Here is a 26,411-nt window from a genome sequence, read left to right as displayed (position 1 = left end):
CTTCTCCTTCTCCTTCTCCTTCTCCTTCTCCTTCTCCTTCTCCTTCTTCATCGCACTAAAAGTAATAGTTTGCTACTATTGATTGAAAGTTTTTGCAAAAATCGGGTTTTTTACTTTTTAAAAAACATTAAATGCAAGTTTATTGGGAAGTTGCTCTAGGGTGAGTTCACTGGCCCCTAATACTGAGGCCAGGGAATTTTCCATGTAAAGGGAGAGAGTGGATGAAGAAGAGAAAGGAAGAGCGTGAGCACAGGGATAGAAAGTGGGGGAGGGAGAGAGGAGGGAAAGAGGAAGAGAAAGAAAGAGAGAAAGAGTGCATGCACAAAGAGTGGGGAGAGAGAAAGGGGGAAAGGGAGAGAGCAAAAAAGAAATGGGAGAGGAGAGATGTCATCTTTTACTTCTTTACAGGCTTAATCTCATATTCACACTATACATGAGTTATGAATGGTAGATAGTCCTAGACTTTTGTGGTGTTTGTTTTTGTTATTAACTTGAGAACTCTGATTTAATGATGTTCAGAATGCTTCTCAAGGTCAAGCTTATTTGAGGCAGAGCCAAAATTCAAACTAAGTTTGGTGAGACCACAAATCACAAATCACCTTTAACTGAACAGAATTAGAGAAAACCTAATAATACCAAGTAGGTTAAAGAAGAAGGCCTCAAATATACAGTGTACTGCAAGCACAGTTTCCAGTACATCATGATCCTATCAGAGAACAGTATAGCCCTCTCAATAATGCTTCACCTTGACCCATCCAGTGCAAGAATGTTAAGAGATATAATTTTGTAGTAGAAAATTTATTTTGTTTTACCTTTTCTACTCTTTAGTCACTCCTAGAAACTACTGATGGAATGTCCCTTTATAATTTCAAACACAATGGTGAGTTTTAAAAGATGGGAAGAAAACAGACAAGATACTATGCAAACATAGAGCAGAAGGAATGAAATCACATTCTTTGAAAAGTCACTATGAGGGTAACTACCAAAGAGAGAAGAGTCAGTTGTTCAAGGAAAAGACTAGATTCAATGGCTTTTTAACCATTTAGGAGATCTAATTTTTAATGAGTGTATTTTGGAAGAGAAGTTATACAAAAGGTAGAAAAGACCAAAATTGTCTGAAGATGCAAACAATTAATACTGTGAAAGAGAAATGGTGATGACTTCATTGCCACCACATCAGCCTTAATCCATGCTTACTGGTTTCGTTGTTCATATACTTACTTGCTTTTAAGAGGGAGATAGAACATGAACTTGGATGGGTCAAGAAATGGAGCAGGTTTTGGAAGCAGTTGGAGGATTGGAAGGAATATGACCAAAATATATTATATGAAATTCTCCAAACGTAGTTTTTAAAAATGCTTCTTAACCCTACCCAGGCTGCGTTATTGAACATAATACTAAAAGTTGCTCAGAATTATTCAGGAAAAATTAGAATGAAATATTGCCTATGGATCATTAGTACAATAATAAAGAATTGAGAAGTCTACAGATTTTTTTGTTGTTGTTTTTGTATTGTTTTGATTTGTGGGAGGGTTGTTGTTGTTTTGTTTAGTTTTTACTGAGTGAAAAAGAATCAGGTTTCATGTCCTTTTGAAAATATTTTTCTTGCCCAGTAGTAGTGGCTCATGCGTTTAATCCCAGCATTTGGGAGGCAAAGACAGGTGTATCGCTCAGTTTGAGGCCAGCCTGGTGTCTGGAGAGAGAGAGAGAGAGACAGAGACAGAGAGAGAGACAGAGAAAGAGAGAGGGAGGGAGGGAAGGAGAGAGAGAGAGAGAGAGAGAGAGAGAGAGAGAGAGAGAGAGATAAAGAGACACACAGAGAGAATATTTTTCTTCTCATTTTAGTCATCTAGTCATATCTGACTTTCTGGCTGTAAACGTTTCTTTGACAGGAATAGTCCTAAGTAATTACTCTGTTAGACACTGACTAGTATTAAAACATTAGCCAAGCCATTTAAAATACAGACATTTCCCAATGACATAGTAAATGAAAGTTTTCTGTGTGTTGGACTGAGAACCTACATAGTCCAGAAGATAACTGCCAAGTTTATATGACACCATGAATTAAACTTCTCTAGAACTCAATAAACTATAGATATACCTCCAAAATAAAGACTACACCCAATAGAAAAGAACACCTATGGGGCTGGTGAGATAGCTCAGTGGTTAAGAGCACTGACTGCTCTTCCAGAGGTCATGAGTTCAAATCTCAGCAACCACATGGTGGCTTACAACCATCTTTAATGATATCCAATACCCTCTTGTGGGGTGTCTGAAGACAGCTACAATGTATTTACATATAATAAATACATAAAAAAATTTAAAAAAAAAAGAAAAGAACACCTATTTAAGGCTGGTATGTCTGCGAACTATCTTTTGGACTTCTAATAACCAACTGGGAAATCTGAGCTCTGTGTGGGCAAACTGGCTCATGGGTCAAATCTGGCTAACTACGCATTTTTACAGTTGTCATTAGAACTCAGCAATTCTGTAGTGTGTCTATAGCTGCTTTTGTAGTACAATAGAATCAAACAATTCTGACAGAGACTACATGGCCCAAGAAGAGCAACTGGCCCTTTTCTATGTTTGCTGATTCTGTCTTTAGGAACTAATCTAGTCTTTAGTTTCTCCACTCATAACATGAAAGACTGGGCAGAACTAAAATTTGTCCACTAAGCTGATATATCAAAATCCCTGGATCAGTGGGCTAAAAGGAAGTAAGTCCCCATACTTCGTTACACATAAACTTCTTGTGAAGAAAGTAGAATCTGCCAACAGGAACAAACACTTGGAAATCATGCCTAAATAAATTTAGCCCTGGCATTGAAGATTTCAATTTGATTTAGAACTTTCCATGTCCTGGACTTGAAACATCAAGAATTTGTGGATTTGCATGGATCAAGATAGAGTGCTCTATAAATATAAATGGTCCTTTGGAAGAGACTTGAAATTAGACTAACAGATTTAATGAGTTAACTTTTGATCTAGGGAAATAATTCACTTTAAACATATCACAATGAAAATGGTTACTCATCAAAAATAAGCCCTGTCAGTGACAGTCTCAGCTGGCAAGCCTTTCTCTGAAGATTCCCCACTTGGAGGAAAGCCCCAGGCTCTCTTGACTCTGCCACAGACAGCTACACCTGGAAGGCAATCCTAAGAACAAGCTGCCAAACACCAGGAAGTCTGCTGGATAGCAGATAATATCAAAAGCACCTAAATCATGTTTTGGGAAGGGATTAAAGAATATTTCCTAAGCCTTTGGAGGTTTAAATATTGTTGCAACAGTCTTAAAGATGGCATGTGCAGGTCCAGACTGCTTAGGAAAGAGCTAGAAGTGCACAGAATGGAGAAACCTTGCTGTGCTCTGAGCTTTGAGGTGGCTTTCAGGCTGCCAGGCTACCAGCATGCCTTTCAGGATGACTACAGATGGCAATGGGTGAGTTGTAGGGGGTGGTCTCTGTGAAGTCTGGGCTCTATAACTAAAAATAAGCTGGTTTTCGAAGTCATTGGTACAAAGAAATGATTCTGAGACTGAAACTGACCACAGCATTGTTGGCAAATCTATGTTGGTTCAACTCATGCCTCTTCCTCACTGGCATAACTCATGCCTCTGTACCACTGCCATCTGAACCTAGATGATTCTTTTCTCTGGGGCCTAGCCAGTGCATTTAGAATGTTTAACAGCATCCCTGACCAATCATATCAATAACATCAGCCTCATTCTTTTCTGAGTTGAGCTAGTAACATAGTGGATGATGTTTTCCCAATGGGCCTCATGATTTCTCACTATTCTATCTCAAGGTGAACTAAAGTTAATTTTATACTGAGGCAAGAAAAAGAGGAAATAACCACATAAGATAACTATATGCTATTTATGTGGTGACATTTTATGATGCCCCTATTTTTTGCCTGAACTAATGGTGATAGCAAAGACCGAACCCAGGGCCTTGTGCATGCTAGGCAAATATCTTACCACTGAGCTATAACTCCAGCCCACTTGTCCTAGAACCTACATTCTTTCTGTTAGTATTCTTTTTGGCATTGCTATGGTAAGATCCAAGCCTTCTCACATGCATGAATTTCACCAAATTTTAACATTTTTATTATGAAAGAGGATGTTAGTGTATACCCCAAACTGGTCTTGTACTCATTCTGCATCCCAGGCAGGCCTTGAGTTTGCAATCCCATTGCCTCAATATCCTGAGTATCTGGGACAGGCCTAACCCACTGTGCCCCGTAGAAATGATAGTTTAGTACAATTTTGCTTTTATACATTTTTGTCTTTGGTATTGGGAATGGAACCCAGGATCTTGTACGTGCCAAGAAAGATCTCTAACACTAAGCTAAATGCCCCCATTCTAAGGGACTTTCTTGAAAGACATATTTAGGAGGCAATTTGTAGATTTAGAAAGGAACACCAAGGTCTGAAAAGAATTATTTTAACTGTTTATATATTTGAAATTTAAGAGAATGGCTGGCAGGCTGTGGTTTTCTTTTTTATCTGATGGGCAAATTCAGCCTACACAATAGAGACTATAATCTTTTTAAATTATTACAGACTTTTTCACTTGTTACTACAAATATTCGTTGCTGATATAATACCTTGTAGGGATTTTTAGTGTTCCAGTTGTTGAAAATGGATAATCAGATATAAAATAACTGTAATATATATATGCACTGGACTTGAGAAATTAAAAAATATTTAGAAAGGGAAGACTCGGGCTTAGGAATGTTTATAAAATAATAGGCAAATGCAGATCATTGTGCAGGGGTGAAAAAGAGCTGAGGAATGATGAAGATGAGAAAATTGTGCTCAAATCTAAACTATAACGTTCCACCATGCACCTCAATTTGTTCTTTTAACAACAATCAAGAGTTACTACAGGGAGAGGCAGAAGAATTTAGTACAGAAATTACTCACTTTTATTTACATAAAATATATGGTCCAACATTTTAATAATAATAATTTTTGTCTGTAGAGTTACAGAAAAAGCTTAAAATCTTCAGTAAGCAAGGAAAGATAGAAGTATATAGAAAACACCGATCAGAACTGAAAGAGGAAGTACTATATCTTTTGCTCAGTAATTTCCTGGTCAAGTGTTAGAGGGTTGAATTTTCAATTATTTCCTCCAATTCACAGATGTGGAAACTAGGCTTAGAAAGGATCAGTTTGGTTTTAGTCCTTAAATTTACAGAACTATAAAAAGGGAAGATCATAGCATATGTTTAAAATCAGATTTCATTTTGCTTAAGAGCTGAAGAATCATAATATGCATTGGAACAAGACCTCCTCCAGGACTTCCTGTGCATATCTGTGCACAGGAGTTACTAGAGTGTGCCATCATGCCTGGCTTTTCCGCCCTAAACATATGCTGTAGGGTCATACAACTCAGGGCCTCGTGTTTGCATTGCAAATTCTTCATAAGTGAGACATCTCCTAGTTTCTAAATTCATATTAGTAGGCAAGGCAAATAATGATATTGCAAACGATGAAATGAATTTAGGGATCATCAGATCCATTCATTTATATAATACTTAGGTAGGAAAGATCTGCTGAGTATTCTATATTTCTCTATGTAGATAAAAATGATTCCACAGAGATTTACATGTTTGGACCTGTATTTTTATTTCTTTACATTACTATAGAATATAGACCACATTCACTCATATTCACTACAGTAAAGAGAAATCTTTGCTCTTTTTATAGACCACAGGTGAAAAAAGTGGAGCAAAAATAATCTGTCTCTCTTTCTTTCCTTCTTGCTAAGTTTTATAATGTGCCACTTTTGGGTCATGGCTCTTTCTGCTTTAATAGTGCTAGTGTTTAGTCAAGGACAATATTGAACAAGATTGAAGGCCTGTGTTCCTAAGCTTAAAGTTCTTTGCCTGTAGAAAGTCATTCTTCCCACCCCTATGAGCCTCTGTGTGTGTGTGTGTGTATGTGTCTGCACTGGAGATTAAACCCACAGGATTATTCATACTAGGTAGGTGCACTGCCACTAAGCTATGCCCTAAGTCCTCACTAATATGCTTCATAAATTTGCAATGGCTTTGTGCTTTACAATATTAAGATTTGTTCCAGTATACTAAGCTGTTCTTATACACTAGATACAAGATGTTGAGCAAGACACTTAGACCTATATTTCCTCATTTAACACTCTTACGATCACTAAGAGCCAAATAATGTACTTTCATGCAGGAACTATATGGTTGTTCCAAGGATCAAATAAATAATAGTTGAATGTGCAACTGTCAGTCTGAAGAATTACAAATGCTCCTTCTTACTACAAATGCCTGGTAATAGTGTGTTCATGGTGTCAAGCCAACAAATATTCTTGAGGCTTCTTACAAACCAACTTAAAGCAGTTTTTTGAAAGACAGCTCAGCTTCCTTCTATTACCATCCTGCCCAGGCGTATAAGCCTTTTTTCTAGATGCCTTGATGAATCCTCGGAGGAAAAGAACCACAGCAACTACTTCACTTAAAGAGCTGATCAATGAACAAGTCAGTGAGACCTTTGTTTGCTAAGGCCCTGTACAGCTCTGTTGGAAAACTCTGAAACAGAAGCACTTCCCTTTAACCTCTTCTTGCCTATGACTCAGAGAGTTTCCTTCCAGAAGTAACTGACCATGCTCAGCCTTAAATGAAAGCCTGCCCCTTTTACTCTTAGCCTGGAAATTGACCCCACCAACCAAAAGTAACTAAGCTTTGTATATCAATATCAAGGGTTAAAGGAGAGTGAAATAAGAGCTCTCTACTGGGTCAGGATATTTGTTCTAAAGCATAGGTTTATGAAAGTCCCATAACATAAAAAGCACATCCCCCAACACACACACACATTTGCCCACATTAACACAATAACACTTTCCTCAGTTGGTCTCTCATCTCTCTCTTCCTAGAGGTGGTCATCTTAAAGTAGAAATTACAGCAACTGCTTCTGAGCCTGGCTATTTAGCTGATCTACTCTCCTTTTAGGAAGGATATCAGACCTCTAAGGAAAGCATGTGAGGAGACTGACTGTCCAGCCAGTGAACATCATACCTTTAATAAAAAGGCATCCGGTTTGGATTTTGGCATTGCACATAGCCCTCATATTGAGTCCCAACCTCCAACGCTAAAGAAAGGAATGTCAGTGTTGTCTTTTGAGTATTTCTACAGAAACATGGTTTCTCTTCAGCTTCTAGAATTAGGCAGTTTGTAGTTATTAACATCAAAGTTAGTGATCTCCAGGAATTACTCAGACTGACAACTATTTCTCAGATTGACCTCCTTGGAATTCATTTCATGGTTCTTTTATGCAGTCTTTTGCCATGTGATCTTTAGTTCTAGACCCTGGAAGCAGAGATTTATCTATGTTACTCATTTCTGCATTCTCAGAATTTACCCATTCTTATCTCATAGTGGCTACATAAGGAATCTCCTTGGGTGAATGAGAAGAGTTTATTTCCATTGGTTAAAAAAGAGAATTTGATTAAGCAAATAAGGAAAAGAACAGTTGTGAAGGTACAGAGCAGTAGATGCTTTTAGTGTTTGGTCTATACCAATGTGAGTAAAACCCAAAATTTTCTTTATCTTGCCAAGAAAAAGCACAGAGAGGTAAGGGTGGTAAGTAGCAGATGACACTACTGCTACTCTCTGCATTCTGCATGACTTAAAAAAAAGCCTACCCAGAGTCATGGGTGGTGCACAGAAGCCTCTTGTTTTGCAATCTTTCACTCCAGGGCTATCTTCCTCTGGGTAGCCATCAATAAGAACCTCCTGTTTTCCCACTGTAAATAAAACAGCTGAGATGACAGACCTCAGGGCTCCTCTTGCTAGCATACCAAAGGCAACCGGACAGTACCACTGAGTTTGAGCTAGTCTAAGCTCCCTGTGTATCTTGTTTCTAATCTTTTTAAAAAATATCTAGGGTATAAAACCATGATATCAAGTCAAATATCAGTTTCTCTTTCTTTAGTGATTCAAATTCTCAAACAAGAATATGAATAAACAACATCTGCCTGCAATCTTTAAAATAGTCTGGTTTATAAAGTCATTTCGTTCCTCTTACCACCCATTGCTTCTAAAACGTCAGTTTTGTCACTTAGCTTGGTATAGTGTGAAACGCAAATCAAATTACTGCTAGCCTTTAGAATTAAGTAATGGTTATTCAAAGTATCTCATATTAAGGACCAGAAACACAACTCAATCCTATAGTCACTGAGTAATTATGATACAGTCAAGAAATCCATGATTGAATTCTATAGATGAAGCCTTGACTATACCAATAAAGGTACAGATAAAATAGAACCTGATGCTCATCAAATGCTTCCTGCATGTGATTCTTATACTTGGTACTTTATAAACATTTTCCTTTCTGATGAGAAACAAACAAACAAAAAAGGTGTTTTCCCCAGTTTAAAAATAATACATACCCAATGGCTACACAAAGGACTTGGGCACTGTGCTCAAAATCCTGATCATAAAGTGTATCTGAATGTTTTGTTTGTTTTTTGAGACCCTCTGGGGAAAAACTAAAAAATTAGCATTATTGTCTTTGCTCTGCAGCATCCTCAGGTACCCTGGGAACATATACACAATTCTAGCTCTGAGCATGAGGTCTGGCTATTCAGTATAATCAGTCTATGAAGATGTTGGCAAGGGGAACTCTTTAAGACAGCTTCCTTAATGGCTCTAGAGGCATTCTTCCAAAGCCATATCTCTATAGTAATGTTAAGAGCCTTGTAGGAAGGCATCCTCCTCCTGTAGGATGGTGGCTGGTAGCCAGGCCAGATGTGTATTTAAACTTACTGCAAAGTTGCTGCATATATTTCTCAAAACCTCAAAAATGACTAGATCATTTAAAAATAATGCTGTCTTTGCTGGCCCTGTTAGGCTGGAAGAGAGAGAACAAGCTGGCCACTAGGGAACTGTGATCTGTACAGACAGATGTATAGGTGGTTGGGAACAACTCTGTGTACCAATTTCAGTCTAAAGTATCATAGATACGCAATGTGGTAGAATAACTTGAGCTCCAGGGCACTTTAAAATGTCACTGCAGTAGGTGCAGTGCCCTGAACTGGATTCTCCTTATTGTGAATTAAAAGACAGAAGAGACAGTCACATGCCATCTTCATAATATCTACCTATAAGAGGGATACACTTATACCTGGATCCAGAAGCTAAATAACAGTTCTTCACACCCCCTGCTGCTTTTTAGTCTTCAGGGACAAGACTTTGAATGTCACTTAGATATTGAGCTGGGGTTGCACTGTGTCAATGAAACAGGTCATAAGATGAAAACTAATGCAATGGTCTCTTCATGCTTTTCTTTCCCCTGCGGACACAACAGCACTACCTGTATCTAATATTCTCATTTGACCTTTCTTGCATAAAACATACTTTGCATCACCCTCCTTGCATAAGAAAGCTATTTCCCTGTTATCTTACAGACAGGAATAAAACATGCCCCAAATGTTTAACCTTATAATCAAAGACTCAACAATCTTCTTTAAAAATGCCTCTTCTGATATTATCTCTTCTGGCCTCTCATTCAGCACCCCAAATATTAGCCAGCATTGTTCAGGATTCTAAGCTTCCTTGTCTATTGCTATAGACAGGTCTCTGCTGGCCCAGTGCATGCGCAGAAGCTCTACTCAGCTGCTTTGATGCATAATCCACTCATCTGTCAACACAGCTTAAATCCCGCCACCCTGAAGCAAGGTTTATTGTCTACTCAACACAAGTCATCTCTTCCTCCTCTGGATCCCAAAACAGTTGTCTAACCTATCAGTCACTCCTGCAGGTCATTCAGCAAGTGTTTCTAATTGGCATTCCTCTACCTGTGGCTAGGCACTTTTCAAACTACAAAGTACATTAAAATAACAACATGCACTCTTATCTCACACATAAATATGGCAAGCAATAACTAAAACAATATTGAGCAGCCAGTGAAATGCCAAAGTCCACACATTTAACCATTACACACTGAGTCCTGGTTTCTAACAGTAGTTCTGACATATTGCAGGCTTCCTCTGGGCCTGGCACAATGCTAAGAGTTTACATGAAACACTTTATTTTGTTCTCCCATGTTTCTGTAAAAGAAAGCACAGGACATTACTAGCCTTGTTTTATAGACGAGTAAAGTGGGGAACAGGAACATTAAGTAATGTGCCGAACCATTACATTTGTTTACACAGTCCCATGACTCAGAGGTACCTTGTGTACTTGTCTGTGCACTTTCCTGAACTCCCAGACCTTACAAAAATGATCCCAATCACAATAAATCATCAAGCAATAGTAAATTTCTCTCTGCAAGTGAAGGATAGGAGAGGGAAATCAGATAGGAGAGAGTAGTCAGGTGAAAAGGAGGAGGGAGGGGAAGTGGCTTTGAGCTTCACCATAAGAGTAGGTCCCTGGAGGTGCTTTTTTTCCAACTCCATCATAAATATTTTTGTACCAAATGAATTAAATTAAAATGCCAGTTTTATGTATTTAACAAATATTTCAATACCTTATGTTAACCACATGGGAATATTGAAAAACACATTCACATTGTAGACTACAGAAAAATTGCCACGAAATATGCACAAACAGAAAGTATATTTTTGAAGGAGACAATTGGAACTGGTGAGACCACCCCCACATAACCAAAACATTTTAAAAAATGCATGACTCATTTTCTTAAGATATAATGTGGTAAAATATGATCAAACCTATATATAATTTAAATGAAAATCTAATGTAAAATACTTGTGAATTGCTTCATAAACCTGTACAGGATTACAGAAAGGATGTAGTATGTGATAAAAAGTCAAATTTGAATGATGGATACAGGAGTTTTTATAGATCTTTATTAAACTTGGCATTGCTTTCTAATATAAAACTTGAAAGTGGTGTATGGAGTTCTATTTTTTCCCCCTGGAAAGACTTTTTCCATCTCTCAGACCGGAATCTGTGTCCTTGATTTGGATACAGTATGACTTTTTCTACTAGCAGCAAGGAAAATTATTATTATTATTATTATTATTATTATTATTATTATTTGGTTTTTCAAGACAGGGTTTCTATGTCTAGCACTGGCTGTCCTGGAACTCACTCTGTAGACCAGGCTGGCCTTGAACTCAGAAATCCACCTGCCTCTGCCTTCCAAGTGCTGGGATTAAAGGCATACACCACAACTGCCCGGCTTTTTTTTTTTAAGGAAAATTATTTGTATGTTAGATTTTCCTACAAGTCTGTTAGCTTTGTGAAAGGATGACTGCTTCTGTACATATGACCTTCGCTTAATAAATGGATATTAACTTAATTATTTATTACCTCTCGAAAAGTCTATAATCCTGTAAGTTATTAGTAACATGGCTTCAAATATCTTGAAACAAGGAAAATGTGGTATGAAGAGAACTTTAAAAGTTCACTCTCTTTAGTTTCCACTTAGCTTAAATGTACTTCTCTGAGTAACTGAGTAACCAGAATACATACATGGGATTTTTGGTGGTAACGACATTTGAGTCCATAGCCTCTCACATTCTAGGCAAGCACTCTTCCAGTGAATACCTCCAGTCCTTCCTTTTAGCTCTTAGTTTGAAAGAGTGTGTCACAAATTATGTTGCCCTGGCTGGCCTTGAACCTTTAATACTCTCCTGCCTCAGCCTCTAGAGCAGCGGTTCTCAACTCGTAGGTCATGTCTTCTTTGGGGGCTGCATATCATATATCTTGCATATTAGATACTTAGATTACAACTCATAGTAGTAGCAAATGAAATAATTTTATGGTAGGGGGGTCACCACAATGTGAGGAGCTGGATTAAAGCATCATAGCTTTAGGAAAGTTGAGAACCACTGAGAATCTCAGTAGAGTAAGTGAGATTACAGGACTGTGCAACCAGGCCCAGCCATATTACTATTTTTATAGTAGAAATATATAATAGAAATGCCAAGAAAAAAAGAAAACAATCTGTAGCTCGGCATCCCCTCACACCATTGTTGTAAATTGGGAAAGATTTTCAAAACATTGAACATCTGGGCATGATAATATACACTGACATTGCTGAGGCTGGAGAACTGCTGAGAATTCAGGACCAACTTGGGCTATAAAACAAGTACCAGGCAAGTCAAGGCCTCACAGGGAGACCCTAGCTCATAAACAAACAAACAAACAAAAAAATAAACCTAAGAGTGAAATTCCCTATCTCCGCATCGGTATGCAAAGTGCTACATAAAGTTGAGCTTAAACTGGAACCTTCAGAGGAATAATTTGAAGTTCTTAATGGTTAGATCCACTGAAAGCTGTGCTCCATGAAGAAACTCCCACCCCTGCCTGTAAAGTGAGCATAGCAAAAGCAGTTTCAAGCTTCAGTTTTAGCTTGTCTGAAGGGGCACGTGAAGGACAAAGAAAGTTCAATTTTCTCTGTTGGCATATTTTCATAAGTGCAACTGGAGTCAAGAAACAAGAGGCACAGTGTTTTATGTGCACACAGTAAGAGAGGAATTACTTCACTGTAATTTCTTGGAAACTCTAGATTGCATTATTAATCTCTCTTATATGTCAGTTATGTGGCTCACAAATCCAGTTTTTAAGTAGAGTATGTAGGACTGGAGGGTTTCTTAAAACTCAATTAAAATGATGTTTTGAAATGTCCATGTTTTGATATCACTTATTACTTTAAACAACAGAATTTAGGAATTGTGAGTTTAATTTTCTCATTGCTTCTCTATACCATGAGCATTTACCAAGAATAGTTCCTGAAAAGAACAGATTAAGGGCATGACACTCTTTCAAATGATGTGAAAGATACTTTTAATATTTTTAGTTTTTGAGACAAGGTCTCTATGGAGATGTGGAAGATTTTACATCTATGAATCCTACATGTTGAAATTTTATGGCATTTTATCTTTTCTCCTTCAGTTAAAGATACCAATGTACAGAACCATATTTCATTTCTGTTTTTGTTTTGTTTTTTAAGATAGGGTTTCAGTATATAGTCTTTGCTGGCTTAGATCTCACTATGAAGCCCAGGCAAGTCTTCATTTCACAGATATCTATATGCCTCTGCCTCTTGTATGGTGGAATTAAAGGCATAGACCACCTTGTCCAGCTATACTTCATTTCATACACCTTACATACTGAAATCTAATGAAATTAAAAACAATCCCCCAAATTTAGGTTATTAAAGTAAACAATTTTTCGTTGCAATCGTATCAGCACACTATACATCATTATGAAAGCCCATGGAGCACAATTTACTTTTTCAGATCAGTGTAATAACTACTAAAACATATAGTTCCTTGGATGCTTCTCTTTATTATGCTATTAATTCTTTTTTTTTAAATCAGCATTTATACTGTACCAGGTTTAGGTAAAACAAGAAAGTACATATATTCATCAGTCTGTAATAACTAAGAGCTTCACCTCCCAAATGTCCTATATGATTATGTTTTTTTTTTCTAAGATGAACGACATGTTCCTGAACAAACATGCTCTGTTGGTTTGTTGTCCATGCAAATGCTTAAAAACACATTTCATGGTATAGCTGTAAATAATTGCTCATAAACATATTTTGTTATTAAATAGCTGCACATGTGTTTTGGTGCATTAGAGGTTGTTAATATGCCTATATTTCTGTAATTAGAAAATAAAATATACAACATGGTTAATTGTCAGGCCATCCCTGTGACAATATCAATTCCTGGTAATCCGTATGCTTGATTAGACAAATGTACTGAACTTATGACTAAAGACTTGCATTTTCATCACAGAAAGGGCTACTGAAGTATCTCCTCATAAATTTGAAGATGTTATGTAAATAATTAATGACCATGCTATGACAGCACATGGACACTGAGCAGAACTTGATTACCAGATGCAAATAAGCAACCTGGAAGTTGTTGAATACGCAACCTCATTATGAGGATATTGTTCTAACAAACAACCCTTAATCTAATGAGAAGAAAACTTTCCTGATAAAAAGGAAAGGAAGACCAAAAATCTCTATTCAATCATTCCAAAGGACATACCACCAAAGCACAAGAAAGGTTTAAAAGAGATCACCTCAGATTTCACAAGCTAACAGCTACCTGGAATTTTGAACAATTGACTTAGTCATAATTTCATGCACACTCCTTTCCCTGTTAAACACTTTGGTGATACTTTTCTCTGCTACCACTGTGCAATGCATTACATGAAATGTAATGAGTGGCTATCTTCCCTTGCCTGTGTTACCTAAATTCTTGTGGCAACCTTCCATACATGGTAAAAAGATGGACTGCAGCCACTTACTCCCTGGACATTTGAAGTGAGATATGATGTGCAGGTACTGCATTTGCTTCCCCCATCACATTTAGAAGCAGGGATTCCCTTTAGCACACAAACAATCACAAAGTTGAGTTCCAGATGTGGTTCGTTAATCTTCACCATGGTAAACTCACCTATGTATCCTAAGTAAATATAAGTAGTCATTAATATTAGGAGAAGGGATAGGAACCATTTGTTAATGGTGGTGATATTCTCTGAACAATGATACTCTTTGGATCATTTGATTAATCCTATTTGCTCAACAAGTTGCTCTGTTTTTTTTTTTTCCTGAGAGAAAAGACTTCAGTATATATTTACTTAGGACTTTTAACTTATACTTTGTCTCCTTTTAATTAGTGTCTTGTGATCTAAAAATTAGCTGACAAACATAACACCTCACACAAACTCTCTCAGCCATGTTTTCAATAATTAGATCCACTGTCAACTGAAGCTGAAAAGACATCAGATTTTTTTTATTTGTTCTCTGCTGCTTTCTAACCTTATTTAGAGAGCATTTTTAAGTTAACGTATAACCATATTAATTACTACCCTCCAAGCTGGAATTTGGATAATTTCAAATTAGAAGTGGATGAAATTCAGACAGTCTTGCCTGCAAACTCACTAAATAAAAGAAATTTATACAGATAGGAATGCTCTCATGAAACCTGAGACTATCAGAACATGATAGCTCACCAATAAGCCAAATATCATTTACACAAGGACATCATATGTCCTCTAAAATCTCACATTTGGTACAGACATTTGTTACACACATTCTTCTTTCTAGTCTTTTGTTTGTATAGTAGCTAGATAAAGATACAATGTGGATAAATTACTTTTTCCTGGATGAGTGAAGAAAATAAATGTTTATAAATACTCAAAAGATAGATTTCTATATTCCTCTTTCTCTTTTTCTCACAATTCCTCCCCCAATGCTTTCCCTTGCTCCTCTCTTTGCAACAACTGCAGACATTGAAAATGATCCAGAAAACAGCAAGAGTTGAAAATGATCCAGAGTTTTAGAATTTGCCCTCACCTTGACAACACTGAAATTACAAGCAGCAGTCAACTTTTACAAGATACCCTCATTGTGTAATATTTATAGGCTGCCAAAAACATGCTACAACTAATCAGACAACAAAGGTGAAGAGAAATCCTTCACCTGCCATGTAGCTAGCAGTGAATACACTTCTTATTTCCATGACATGTGCTGGCAGAAAGGGGTTGGCTTAAGGCGGATCGGACTAACCTTCAATTTGTCATAGCGCTCACTCAAAGCTGCCACCTGATGATCGCGGTGCCGCCCAACCAGTTTACACAAGGCACAGATTAACTGGTCATCGGTCACACAGTACATATTCACCTTCTCATCCTCGTGCTCCAGGCACATCAGCCCCCGGATGTGCGAGTCCGGGATTGGCTCAATCAGACGATGGCCTGTAAAGGGCTTCTTGTTCGGATGAGTGGCTTTCAGGCACTCATCACAGTAGGACACTTCACAAGTAACACAGGTCTTCACAGCATCCTGGGCAGGATCCTGGTCACAGAACTGGCAAAGAACCTTCTCGGCAGAGGACATGGTGTTGGCGTCAAAGGCCCGCTCCCTGCGGGTCTCACTGGGAGAATTGGGCCCGCTCACAGATGCTTTCTGAAACCTGTCAATGATGTTTTGTAGGGTGACGTTGCGCTTGAGCCCGTCTAGACCTCGCTGGCTGAGCGTGATGACATGCCGGCAGGTGGGGCACTGGAAGGCGTTGATGGACTCCACAGGCTCGTTGGTGGCACAGTGAGAGACCAGGATGCGGTGGGCACAGTTGAAGCAGAGGCTATGTGCACAGGGAAGCAGGAGAGGGTCCTCAAAAAGCTCCAGACAAATAGGACAGGTCAGCTCCGACTCCAGTGTTTCCATCTTCAGGCAAAACTCTCCGGGGTCATCAGCAAAATCCAAGGAAGCTGATCAGCTATCTGGAAACAGAACGTAAGATTGGATTAAGCATGAGGGGTCAGCCGGGGGGGGGTGGTGGTGTCAGCTTTGAATGCATCTCATAGGTCATTGAAGGAAAATTATGTATATGTTCCAAATATATGTCTTTACTGGGGCAAATGATAAAAAGAGCAAATAAATACAAAACAAAGAACAAAACCACAAGCCTATGATTTTCTTAAATTTCTGATTGTTGAAAGTGGCAGCTTTCTTTTTTAATGTTTATTGTTGTTGGTTTATAGTTTTTGCAGCTTTGGCTTTTAAAAGGTCTAACACCAATCTAATCAGTGACTGAAACTGTAATTTTTATAGTAGGTGTACGATCAGAGTAATCTTATATCACAGACACATTTTCTTTTGGTTAAATTTAAAATGTAGAAACATGTTTATGAACTATAGTCATTCACAGCTTTGAATTTGTGAACTTGAATATTAATGTATATGTATTTTAAAGACTATCAGTTTGTAATAGCAGGACAAGATTTTCAACTGTACAGATGTACTTGTTATAGAGATGAACATTAAATTCTAGGAACTCAAATGCATGAATTTCAGTGGAAATAATCACGTTTAAATTCAGGACATCTTTTTTCAAGACATTCTTGAGAAAAAAGGAACATGGATTTTCTACAAAGATGCTCAGGTTAGAGGCAGTATTTTTGGTATATGCTCATTGCTCATGTACTGATTAATCCAGAAATGGGATGTGGCAGGGGCGGGGCAGACAGAAATACAGAAAAATATCTGGGAGACTTTCTGAAGGCTGTAATACTGATGACTAATATTGTCACATTCATTTGATCAGTTCTAACAGTAATCATTTCAGTTTAGAAAGGAATTTGGAAAGACTATGTAAAGGTTCCTGAAGATCCCAGTGCTGCCCCATTTAGCCCAAAATATCCTCTCAGGCTGGTCACTGTTGCCAGCAACAGGCCTGGCTGGCAGGAGGTCTTGTCTCACACTTACAACCCTGCTGGCCCAGTCATGACCTCTGCCAGCTCTGTTGCTCCCCTCCAAGCCACCTCCGAGTGGCCCAGCTGAATGTTCCCTTTCCCATAAATACCTCATTGCTTTTGTGAACTCCTGCCTGTCTTCCCTTCAAAAAGAGATGACAAAGAATCCCACACAAGAACCAGTTCGTTAGGGTGAAGAGGCCTCATGCTCATTAGCAGGCCTGGGAACTAAGCCTCTTTGAACCTTCTCCCTTTCCAGGCCATTAGTAGAAGGCTGTAGAATGCTGCCTGGCATATTAGCTGCAGCCCATTGCAAGCTGTGGGAGAATAGTGCAGTTTACCAGGTCAGGAGGTTCAAATCACTCACAAGTGTAGAAAGTTCTCAGTTGGGTTTATGGGAAGGCTTCACTTCCAAAGCTGTGTATAGTGATTCTGACAATCAGTCAATTGTATTCACACCTCCACTTCTATACTAAATGCAGGGTTTCTAGAAATCAGGTGACCTTTTATGAAACAATATCCATCTGAAATATGAAGGATGCACTGCTTTGCTGAAACATCATCAGCTCACAACCAACTGAAAGAAGATCACTAAAGAGTATAAAGTATGTCCTGGGCCTGTTAAAGAGTAGAAGAGGAAATTACTAGCTCAGACATGACCTGCGACTAGTCACTCATATTTACTGCTTTATAAAGGAGCGGCTACAATTTGAAATGCCCAGTACTTACTCATCAATTTACAGTCAGCAATGTAAAGCCAAAGGCTGCTCTTACAAAAAAACTTCACCATCCTCCCTAGGGCCCAGGCCTATGTGGCTCTGAAGAAATTGAAAGGTTTGGCCTCTTAATCAAGACTTTGATTAATTGTGGGTAGAAAATTATCTCCTTGTCAAATTCTTTTTCTTTGTTATCAGAAGGATAAAAATCAAAAGGAAAAATGTAGGCCTTTTCCTATACTTTGTTACATTATGGTTATCATTAATTATGCCATATACTTAATTAATATGTTCTTTATTGAGACAGGACTTACTATATATTACTATATTACTATATATTACAGGCTGTCTCCTAAGTGTTGGGATCACAGGAGCAAAGCACTATCATAGGAACACACCACCATGCACAGCCTGCTTATTTTCATTTAATTTTTATTTTAACATATACAGTATTTGCACTTATTTCTATGGTGCCATATTGTAAGCCAATACATAAAACAAAACAAAACAACAACAATAAAAACCAGTGTTGAAAAACTTTAAAAGAAAAAGCAAAAAAAAAAATACCAAAAGTGGGAGTGGGTAGATTATCAATGGTTAAATCACCCATCATGTAACAAGTAGCCTATAATATGAACATTGGAACACCACTTCCCAGAATGCACATAATGCTAGATGGGCACGGAAGTCATCTGTAATGACTTCCAGTACATGGGAGAAGGAGACATAGCATACTCCAGAGAAAGCTAGTTATCCAGAACTCTGTGTTCATCTCCTGCCTTATTGAATTAGGTGGAGAGCAATCAAGGGAGAGTTCCAATGTAAACTCAGGGTTCCACAAGCATGTACACATTAATGTGCCTACACACATGTGATTATGCATATATACATGAAACACAAATCAATTTTATTTATATGTGTTTCATGTATATCAGTGTTTGTTAACTGATGAACAGATAAACAAATGCAGTATTATATACAGAATGAAAAACTACTTGGCCAGAAAAATGGAATTCTATCATCTGTAGCAATATGCATGCAACCAGAGGATATTATGGCAAGTGAAATACTGGAAAATTCCAGACAGCAAGAGATAAATATTGCATAATGACTATGATTTTAGTTGAAGTGCCCGAGTTCTATCCCATAGTGGTACCATCGGAATTCCCAAGAGTGGTTCTACTGTGCAGCCCAATGGGAATGCTGATATTTTACTCACCTATTTGAGAGGGCTACTTATGCTAGGTACTAAGCTGGTCCAAGAAGCCAGAAACTTGTGCTGTCATCACCCCATTTTTATTATCACAATCCCAGCCATCATCACCTCATACTGGGGTTATCACAAGACCTTTCTAAATGCTTTCCTGGCTTCTTCTCGTTTTTGCCCTTTCCCTTATAGTCTATTTTTCCACCCAGCAGCTAGAGAACCTGTTAAAACATGAAAGATTCTGACTCTCTTCTGCTCTTCCCTCCAGGGGCTTCCCATGTCAATCAAATGGAAATTCACCACAATAAAGCCAGCCCTAGAAAACAGACAGACAGTGAGCTCATTTCCTCCCACGCTACTCCTTTCTTATTCTGCTCTGGGCAAATGGCTCCCTTGTCAATCCACAAATATGCCAAAAACATCCCATCTCATACTCAGCCTATACAGTCTTTAGAATCCAAATAACTCTGGGCTCTACAGTCACCTTAGCTGTGCCCACATAAAACTAATTGCCCAACTACCACCATAACTACCCACCCACTATGGAAACCCTTCTTGCTTCATCTCAGTCTGTTGTTCGTTATATCTCTATTGTTAATATATTCTATTACTTTGCTTATTGATATCTCTCTCTATTATCTCTAGCACTGGATAGTGCTGTGTTAAACCAGAGAAGTTTTTTTTTCAGGGTGTGTCAGAAATGGCTAAAATAATGTTCAATGTACAGTAAACTTGAGCATTCATTGATTTCTTCAACTTTAATGGGCTGAAGCTGGATGAATAAAGCACAAATCCTTCCTGTAAAGATTTGTCAATCACTAAAATAGAAGTTAGCCAGCTTTCTGTATAAATGGCAGGGCAGTAAATGCTTTTTGTTTTGGGAGCCATGGGATAGGTATTGCACAAATTAGCATAAAGAACACATAAAGGAATGAGCATAGCTAGGCTTTAATACAACTCCATTTTTAAAAACAGATAATGAGGCAGATTTCACCTGCAGATCTTATCTTTAGAGGAGAGAGATACACACCTGGTCAGAAAGTAAAACAAAAATCGCCAGCAGGAAAGTATGAATAAAATGTCAGGTGGGTAACAACAGGAAAGATGGAGATGCCAGTGTTGGACAAGTGAGTGCATGCTCCCTGTGTTAACAGCAAATTATGTGCAATGGGATTTCACCCTGACATCAATGGAAAAGATGTGAGTTCAGTGCTTGGGGCAATTCATGTAGGAATGATTTAATAGCAGCTGCTTAGATCTGAATCTTTTCCTTTTATTGCCATAGTACTCCACATGGTGTTTTGGGCAAATGTTCACACTATAAATAGTTAACTGAATTAAGTGCTGAGAAGGTAGCTAGATGTGACAAATGAAGTTCAGCCAAGTGGTTAAGTCTTTGAGTCACATAATTCTAAAAAGGAGGGTTTCTGAGTTTATATCTGTAGTAAATTCCACAGAAGCTGCTACACATCATCCTTATTACTAAATAATATCTACATGTCTTTCCCCTCTTCAAGAAATTAGCCTGCCTCATTTTGTATATTTCTTTAAAATATCTAGAGAGATTAAAATACTATCTATTCTTCAATAAATATTAATGTCTTTCCCTTGCCTTGCTTAACAGTTCATTAGAGAGCAGGGTGGGGGAATTCTAGGGCAAAAGAAATGGCTTCACAGTTAGGAGCACTTGCTGCTCTTTGCAGAAAACCTGGGTTCAGTTCCCAACACCCGCATGGAGGCTCACAATGCCCTCATCTGACCTCCACAGGTGCTAGGCATGAATGCAGTACACAGATACAGCATGCATAACATTCATACACATAAAATATATCTAAAAATGAAAATAATATATTGGGTAACATAATAAAATAGGAAGTCCAAAGGCAGAGTAATCAACTCTATACACTAGGAAAAAGGAACAGGACAGTTTCCTCAGGGTAAAAGGTGAGGTAATTTTCAAAAATTGAGCAAGGCCCATCGACAAGATAGTGGGGGGTTGGGTAGGATTTGTGCAAAAAAAATGTTATCTTTCTTTTGTTTTTTTGCCTAACCTTCACAGTTCAATTTTTTTTTAAGCTAGCTTTTTAGAATTTACTACAATAGAAGGAAATCACACGTGCATATTGTTGTCAGGAAATTCTATAGTTCAACACTTTAATGAATAGGCTGATTGGTCTTTATTCAGGAGAAGGAAGTGATAACCATGAGAATTCCTTGCAACAGACTGGGAATACCAGCAATTCAGCATTCACACTTTTGCCTGCCTGCAGTTGGTTTATATAGAACAGGGCAGAATAGTAAGCAAAAAGAGTTGAAAAGATTGTAAATAAAAAAAAAAGTAGGACATTCACCATGCTTCATGTAAGCAACTTGCACATCCTTGAGTATGAGTCCACAGATGTGCCCTACAATTCCAGCAGGCATTCTAATCCTTTCCAGAAGCAGGGTCATCTTTTGTGATACAGTTCAGTGAAACCTTGTATCCTTAGATGCCTCACTCTTCTCAAGAAATGAATTTACCACTGAAAGCACTTCTTCACAATAGCAAATAAATGGTAGGTTTTGTGGATAAAAGAATGAGGTGAATAATGGTCCATTCCATCCTTCCAAAAGGTAAGCAGGTATGTTAACTCATTTCATGGTCACTTTCCATGAAAGTGATTTCTAGGCTTGAGTCTCAAAGCACCATTTTCCTGGGATGTCACTTCAGTGTTCACAGAGCCTCAGCTTCATGGTTTGTAACTGCTTCAGAGTCAGAATGCAACTCTCATAGGAGTGACTTATTGATGTCCTTCCCCAAACTTTCTTTTCTACAGGTGTTTTTTAAAGTGCTTCATTTAACATCCTCAAAAGTGAGAAACCTGCTACATTTTCTAGTCCTTCCTCTATAGAGAAGGCAAGGTGATGTTCCCAAAGATGACTACAATCTATATCTGGGAATCTGTATGTAATATAGGTAGAAGGAGAAAATAGTAATTAAAGTTGCAGCAATAATTAAGGTTTGCAAGCCACTAATTTTGCAATAAGGAGATTTATCTAGGATTATTCAAGAGACCCAAAATTATCAAAAGAATTCTTAAAAGTGGAAGAAGCCAACAGAAGCATCAAAATCAGAGTGTTGTGAGCAAACCTAGATCAACAAGGCTGGTTTAAAAACAAAGGCAAGGCCACAAGCTTTTAGCATCTAAAAGCTGGTGATAGAAGAATGAACACTGATACCACCCCACATCCTCCAGAAAAAAGCAGAACTCTGTAGATAATTTGATAGATAGGCAATTTATGTATGGTTTCAGACATCTAAAACTATAAAATAATGGATTCATGGTATTAAAGTTTCAGGTTTGTTGCAAAGGAATAAATCTTGCCTTGCATCTCATCTCTGTTTTTAAAGTCTTACCCAACTTTCTCCAAACTATACCTTCAACTTTAAGACCCCTAACTTCTTAAACCATAGGCCCAAGAGTTTCTCCAAACTACACCTTCAACTTTAAGACTCCTAAATTCTTAAGCCACAGGCCCAAGAAATGAGACCATTTGCCATTCTTTGAAATTGGCTTTTGTTTTCCTTCCTAGCATAAATCATTTTCCTTAAATAATTTTTCTTTTGGTTTCATGTTAGGTGGTGTTTGTTTGTTTGTTTGTTTGTTGTCTCTGTGGGAGTATTAGATGAGGATAAAATCTGTCAGAGGTTAAAAGCATCCTGGCCACTATTGTATTTGCAAATTTCATATTAAATAACAAAGGAATGTTTTAAAAGGCAGCTCTAATAAACAATGTGACAGGAGTTAAGTATTTACACTTAATATTTATAAAGTAACTTTTTAAGCTGAAAAATGCAAAAAGACATAATTATCCTACTCAGCAAATCACTAAAATATTTCCTGTAAAATATTTCTTCCTACACAACAGAATAACAAGGCAAAAGTTTAAATTATGTGACTCATCCTATTCTTTCAATGTATTCTAAATCATTCAAGGATGAAATAGGTATGCATGAGGTCAGACATGAGTGTATGTGTGTGTGTGCGCACACACACACACACACACACACACACACACACACACACAAGCTTCCTTTGAAGAACACATTCACAATCTCAAATGTAGGATGTAGGCTTCTTATGGATGTGTGACTTGAACCAAATGACCAACATACCCTCACAGGTGATAAAACCTTAGTGGAACAGTACATACTTCATAGAATCAAGGCAAATGAATTAACAAAGGGATAAAGAGCTAGCGGGGAGGGCTGGAAGGATAACAGAAATCTTGGCACAAGATGATGGTTAAAGTGATTGATACAGTTGGCTAGCTGCCCTAACAGCATAGTTACTGCTCCCTCTATGTTCTAGGCACCTTCCTTGTACAGTACTTTTACATTTAAGGCTCATTTATTCCACAAAAAGAACTGTCCTGGGGTGGGGTGTTTGTCCTTTGTTTATGGCTTAGGCTATGGGAGAAAACAGAGAAGGGGAAATTTTTCAGTACAAGAGGCATGGCACAGGGACTTCTGCTACAGGGTTTGGCATTAAGAAAGAGGTTTGGGGAACCATAGGATAGATACTATCAATGATCAACCCATGGCCTTTTGTACCTATTGTACTCATCTTTTTTATTCTCCTTTGAGGTAAAAGGCAAACACATAATATTGACCTGGGAAGTAAATACAGACAAAGGATATAAACTCCAAGCCCACACTATCAAAACACTTGACATCATGTTAGAGTTTCACAATGGTATTTTCTGAAGCCCCTCAGGATCTTTACTTTTATGCAGTTAACATAACATAGACATCGAAGAAACATCTAGTATCCCTAGCACCATTCATTGCAAAGTTCAATCCATGACCAAACTCAGTCGACCATGCAAGTTTCACTTTCATGATTAAAGAGTTATACTGGGCATGCTAAGAAGATGGCTCAGTGTGTAAAGGCACCTCCTGCCACCCTTAAAAACCTAAGTCTGATCCTCATAACCTGCATGGTAAAAGAAAAAGCTTTTCTTTGACCTTCACAGACATGCCAGAGCACGCATGGGTGAATGTGGACTCACATGCACACATGCACATGCAAACACACACATGCACAAATAGATTTAATTTTAAATGTTAATTTAAAATAATCAGACTAGAATTAGGCACCTACAGAGATGATATCTTCTTTTCCCACCTACCCATATTCTGTCTCAGGTTTGCATACTGAATGAAACATAATTGTTATTCGTTGTTATCCTAATTTGGAATATAGAGAGAAGATCACACATGTAATGCATGAATAATTTTACTTTCAGTCTCTCAGTAAACAGCTGTGAATATTGCCACAATCTCTCTCAGTAAACAGCTGTGAATATTGCCACAATCAGATAAATAAATGGGGTGCTGGATCAAGGAACAAACTGGAAAAACCAACCCTGATTTACTTGTGATTGATTGTTAATACCAGGTGTTTCTCACCCACTTCTCAGATGATTCCCAAGGTATGTCATCTGGTTCTTTGCCAAATATCCTCTAGACTAGGGGAAATTAAGGTTTATATTTACCAAAATACAACCCAGATAAGAAAGACTCAGTGGTTCTCAGCTTTCCTAATGCTGCAACCCTTTAATATAGTTCCTCATGTTATGGTGGTGACTCTCAACCATAAAATTATTTTTGTTGCTATGTCATAACTGTAATTTTGCTACTGTTATGAATTGTAATGTAAATATCTGATATAACCACTACTGCTTTAATATAATAGAAAGCTATTCCAAGACTCATAAAAATGGTTTCATAAAAGTTAGCTCTTAAAAGAATTGTGAACAACAAACAACACTAAAAATGGCACAAAGAAATTGTATTATTTGTTTCAGAAACGTGCTCCACATTTCTCATCCTCATCACCTGGCAGAATTAAAAGTTAAGCTGACTTACTGATGTTAGGGCTTTGGGTATGTCATTATTTTGATTACAGAGCTATAGGCGCAATAGCTTTTGACGATCGTGGAATGGTGTTTCTATCATGGATCAGAAGAATATAGACTCTGAAAGGCTCAAAATGACTGATGAGAAACACTGGGAATCAATGTGAGATTTTAAGATTACAACAGTCTGAGCTCAGAAGGACCTTCCTCTCATTCATAGAAATGTTCTAAACCAGAAAATTATATAATAACTTCCATAGAAACTGGTCCCTGTATGCCAGTTAATTCACTAAGGATATAAATTTTAAATGACACAATAAAAACATGCAATTTCCGCATATTCTTTACTTAACTTAGTATTTAACATTCAGGTATAAAAGTCACCAAATTAACAAACTACCCAAGGTCTACTTTAGTTATTATTACCCTGGCAGGGGAGCCAAAAAGGGACAATGAAAGCAGTTTTTATAGAAAGAAAGGAGATTTCCTTGGATTTGAAGCAATTTTGCAAGACTGGGAATGGGAGATACGATATTTGGCAATTTCACACTCCTATTATGGCATAGATCAGTACACAGATAAAACAGATTTTCCATATAAATACTGCAATGAGGAGGAACCTGTGGGAAAAGGATGATCAAGTGACATCGCACAAGTAATGAACATTATTCTACAATTACAATATCACTACATGTGCCCTTAGAGTGTCAGCACATCCAAATTCATTTAATTGGTAACAGACAAGTATGGATTTCTGCCAAACAAATTGGAGAGGTCCAGAATGACTGAACGAAGCAAAGATGACAAGCAGATTAGCATCAAGATGCTAGCCTGGAGTTTACAAACAAGCAATTAGTACATTTAGAACAATTTCTAATTTCTTATTTGTTTTTACATAGGAGAAATCAGGTTGCAATTGAAATCATTTTGCCTGACATGAGAACTAGGGAGGATTTAATGTCACCAAATGCTCACCTGGTGAAATTCATGCAAATCAAATCAAACTATTAAGCAACCATTTCTCTGTACTTCCACATCTGCCTGTAACACACACACATTTAGTAATTGGATCTCTAGGACATCCTTTAAAATAATCACACACTTGCCTGACCATGCAACCTGACTAACAATGAATGAACATTCCTGAAAAGAATCATTTGGAAGCATGGCAGATGTCTGTGGGGATATGAAGGTTTTAATGATCAAAATTAAGAGGAAATAGGAGCTGGGTCACACAGTCTGATTATTTTAATTGAAACCCAGTCTTCCAAATTTTAATGAAATGCTTAAATACTCCTGGAAGTTCATCTACACACGTAGGCAAGCAAAAGACACTCGTGGCAGTGAAAAAGAGCAATCTCTGTCTCACTATGTTA

The 26,411-nt window shown here is 37.7% G+C and overlaps 1 protein-coding gene across 2 annotated transcripts in view; it reads right to left on the bottom strand.

Annotated features, from left to right (window-relative positions):
- Mid1 (midline 1) overlaps nucleotides 1-26,411 on the bottom strand; it is a 327,852-nt gene that overhangs the window by 89,769 nt on the left and 211,672 nt on the right. For both annotated transcript variants that reach the window (XM_028761784.1, XM_028761777.1), the window contains exon 2: nucleotides 15,524-16,239. In XM_028761784.1, the coding sequence (XP_028617617.1) occupies nucleotides 15,524-16,183 (660 nt within the window). In that variant the 5' untranslated portion in view covers nucleotides 16,184-16,239. The remainder of the gene's footprint in view (nucleotides 1-15,523; nucleotides 16,240-26,411) is intronic.

The sequence above is a fragment of the Grammomys surdaster genome, unplaced genomic scaffold (assembly GCF_004785775.1).
Source record: "Grammomys surdaster isolate TR1022 unplaced genomic scaffold, NIH_TR_1.0 131, whole genome shotgun sequence".
Taxonomy (NCBI): domain Eukaryota; kingdom Metazoa; phylum Chordata; class Mammalia; order Rodentia; family Muridae; genus Grammomys; species Grammomys surdaster.
The sequence above is the reverse complement of the archived record's forward strand: the minus strand, read 5'-3'. Positions and strand labels throughout refer to the sequence as shown.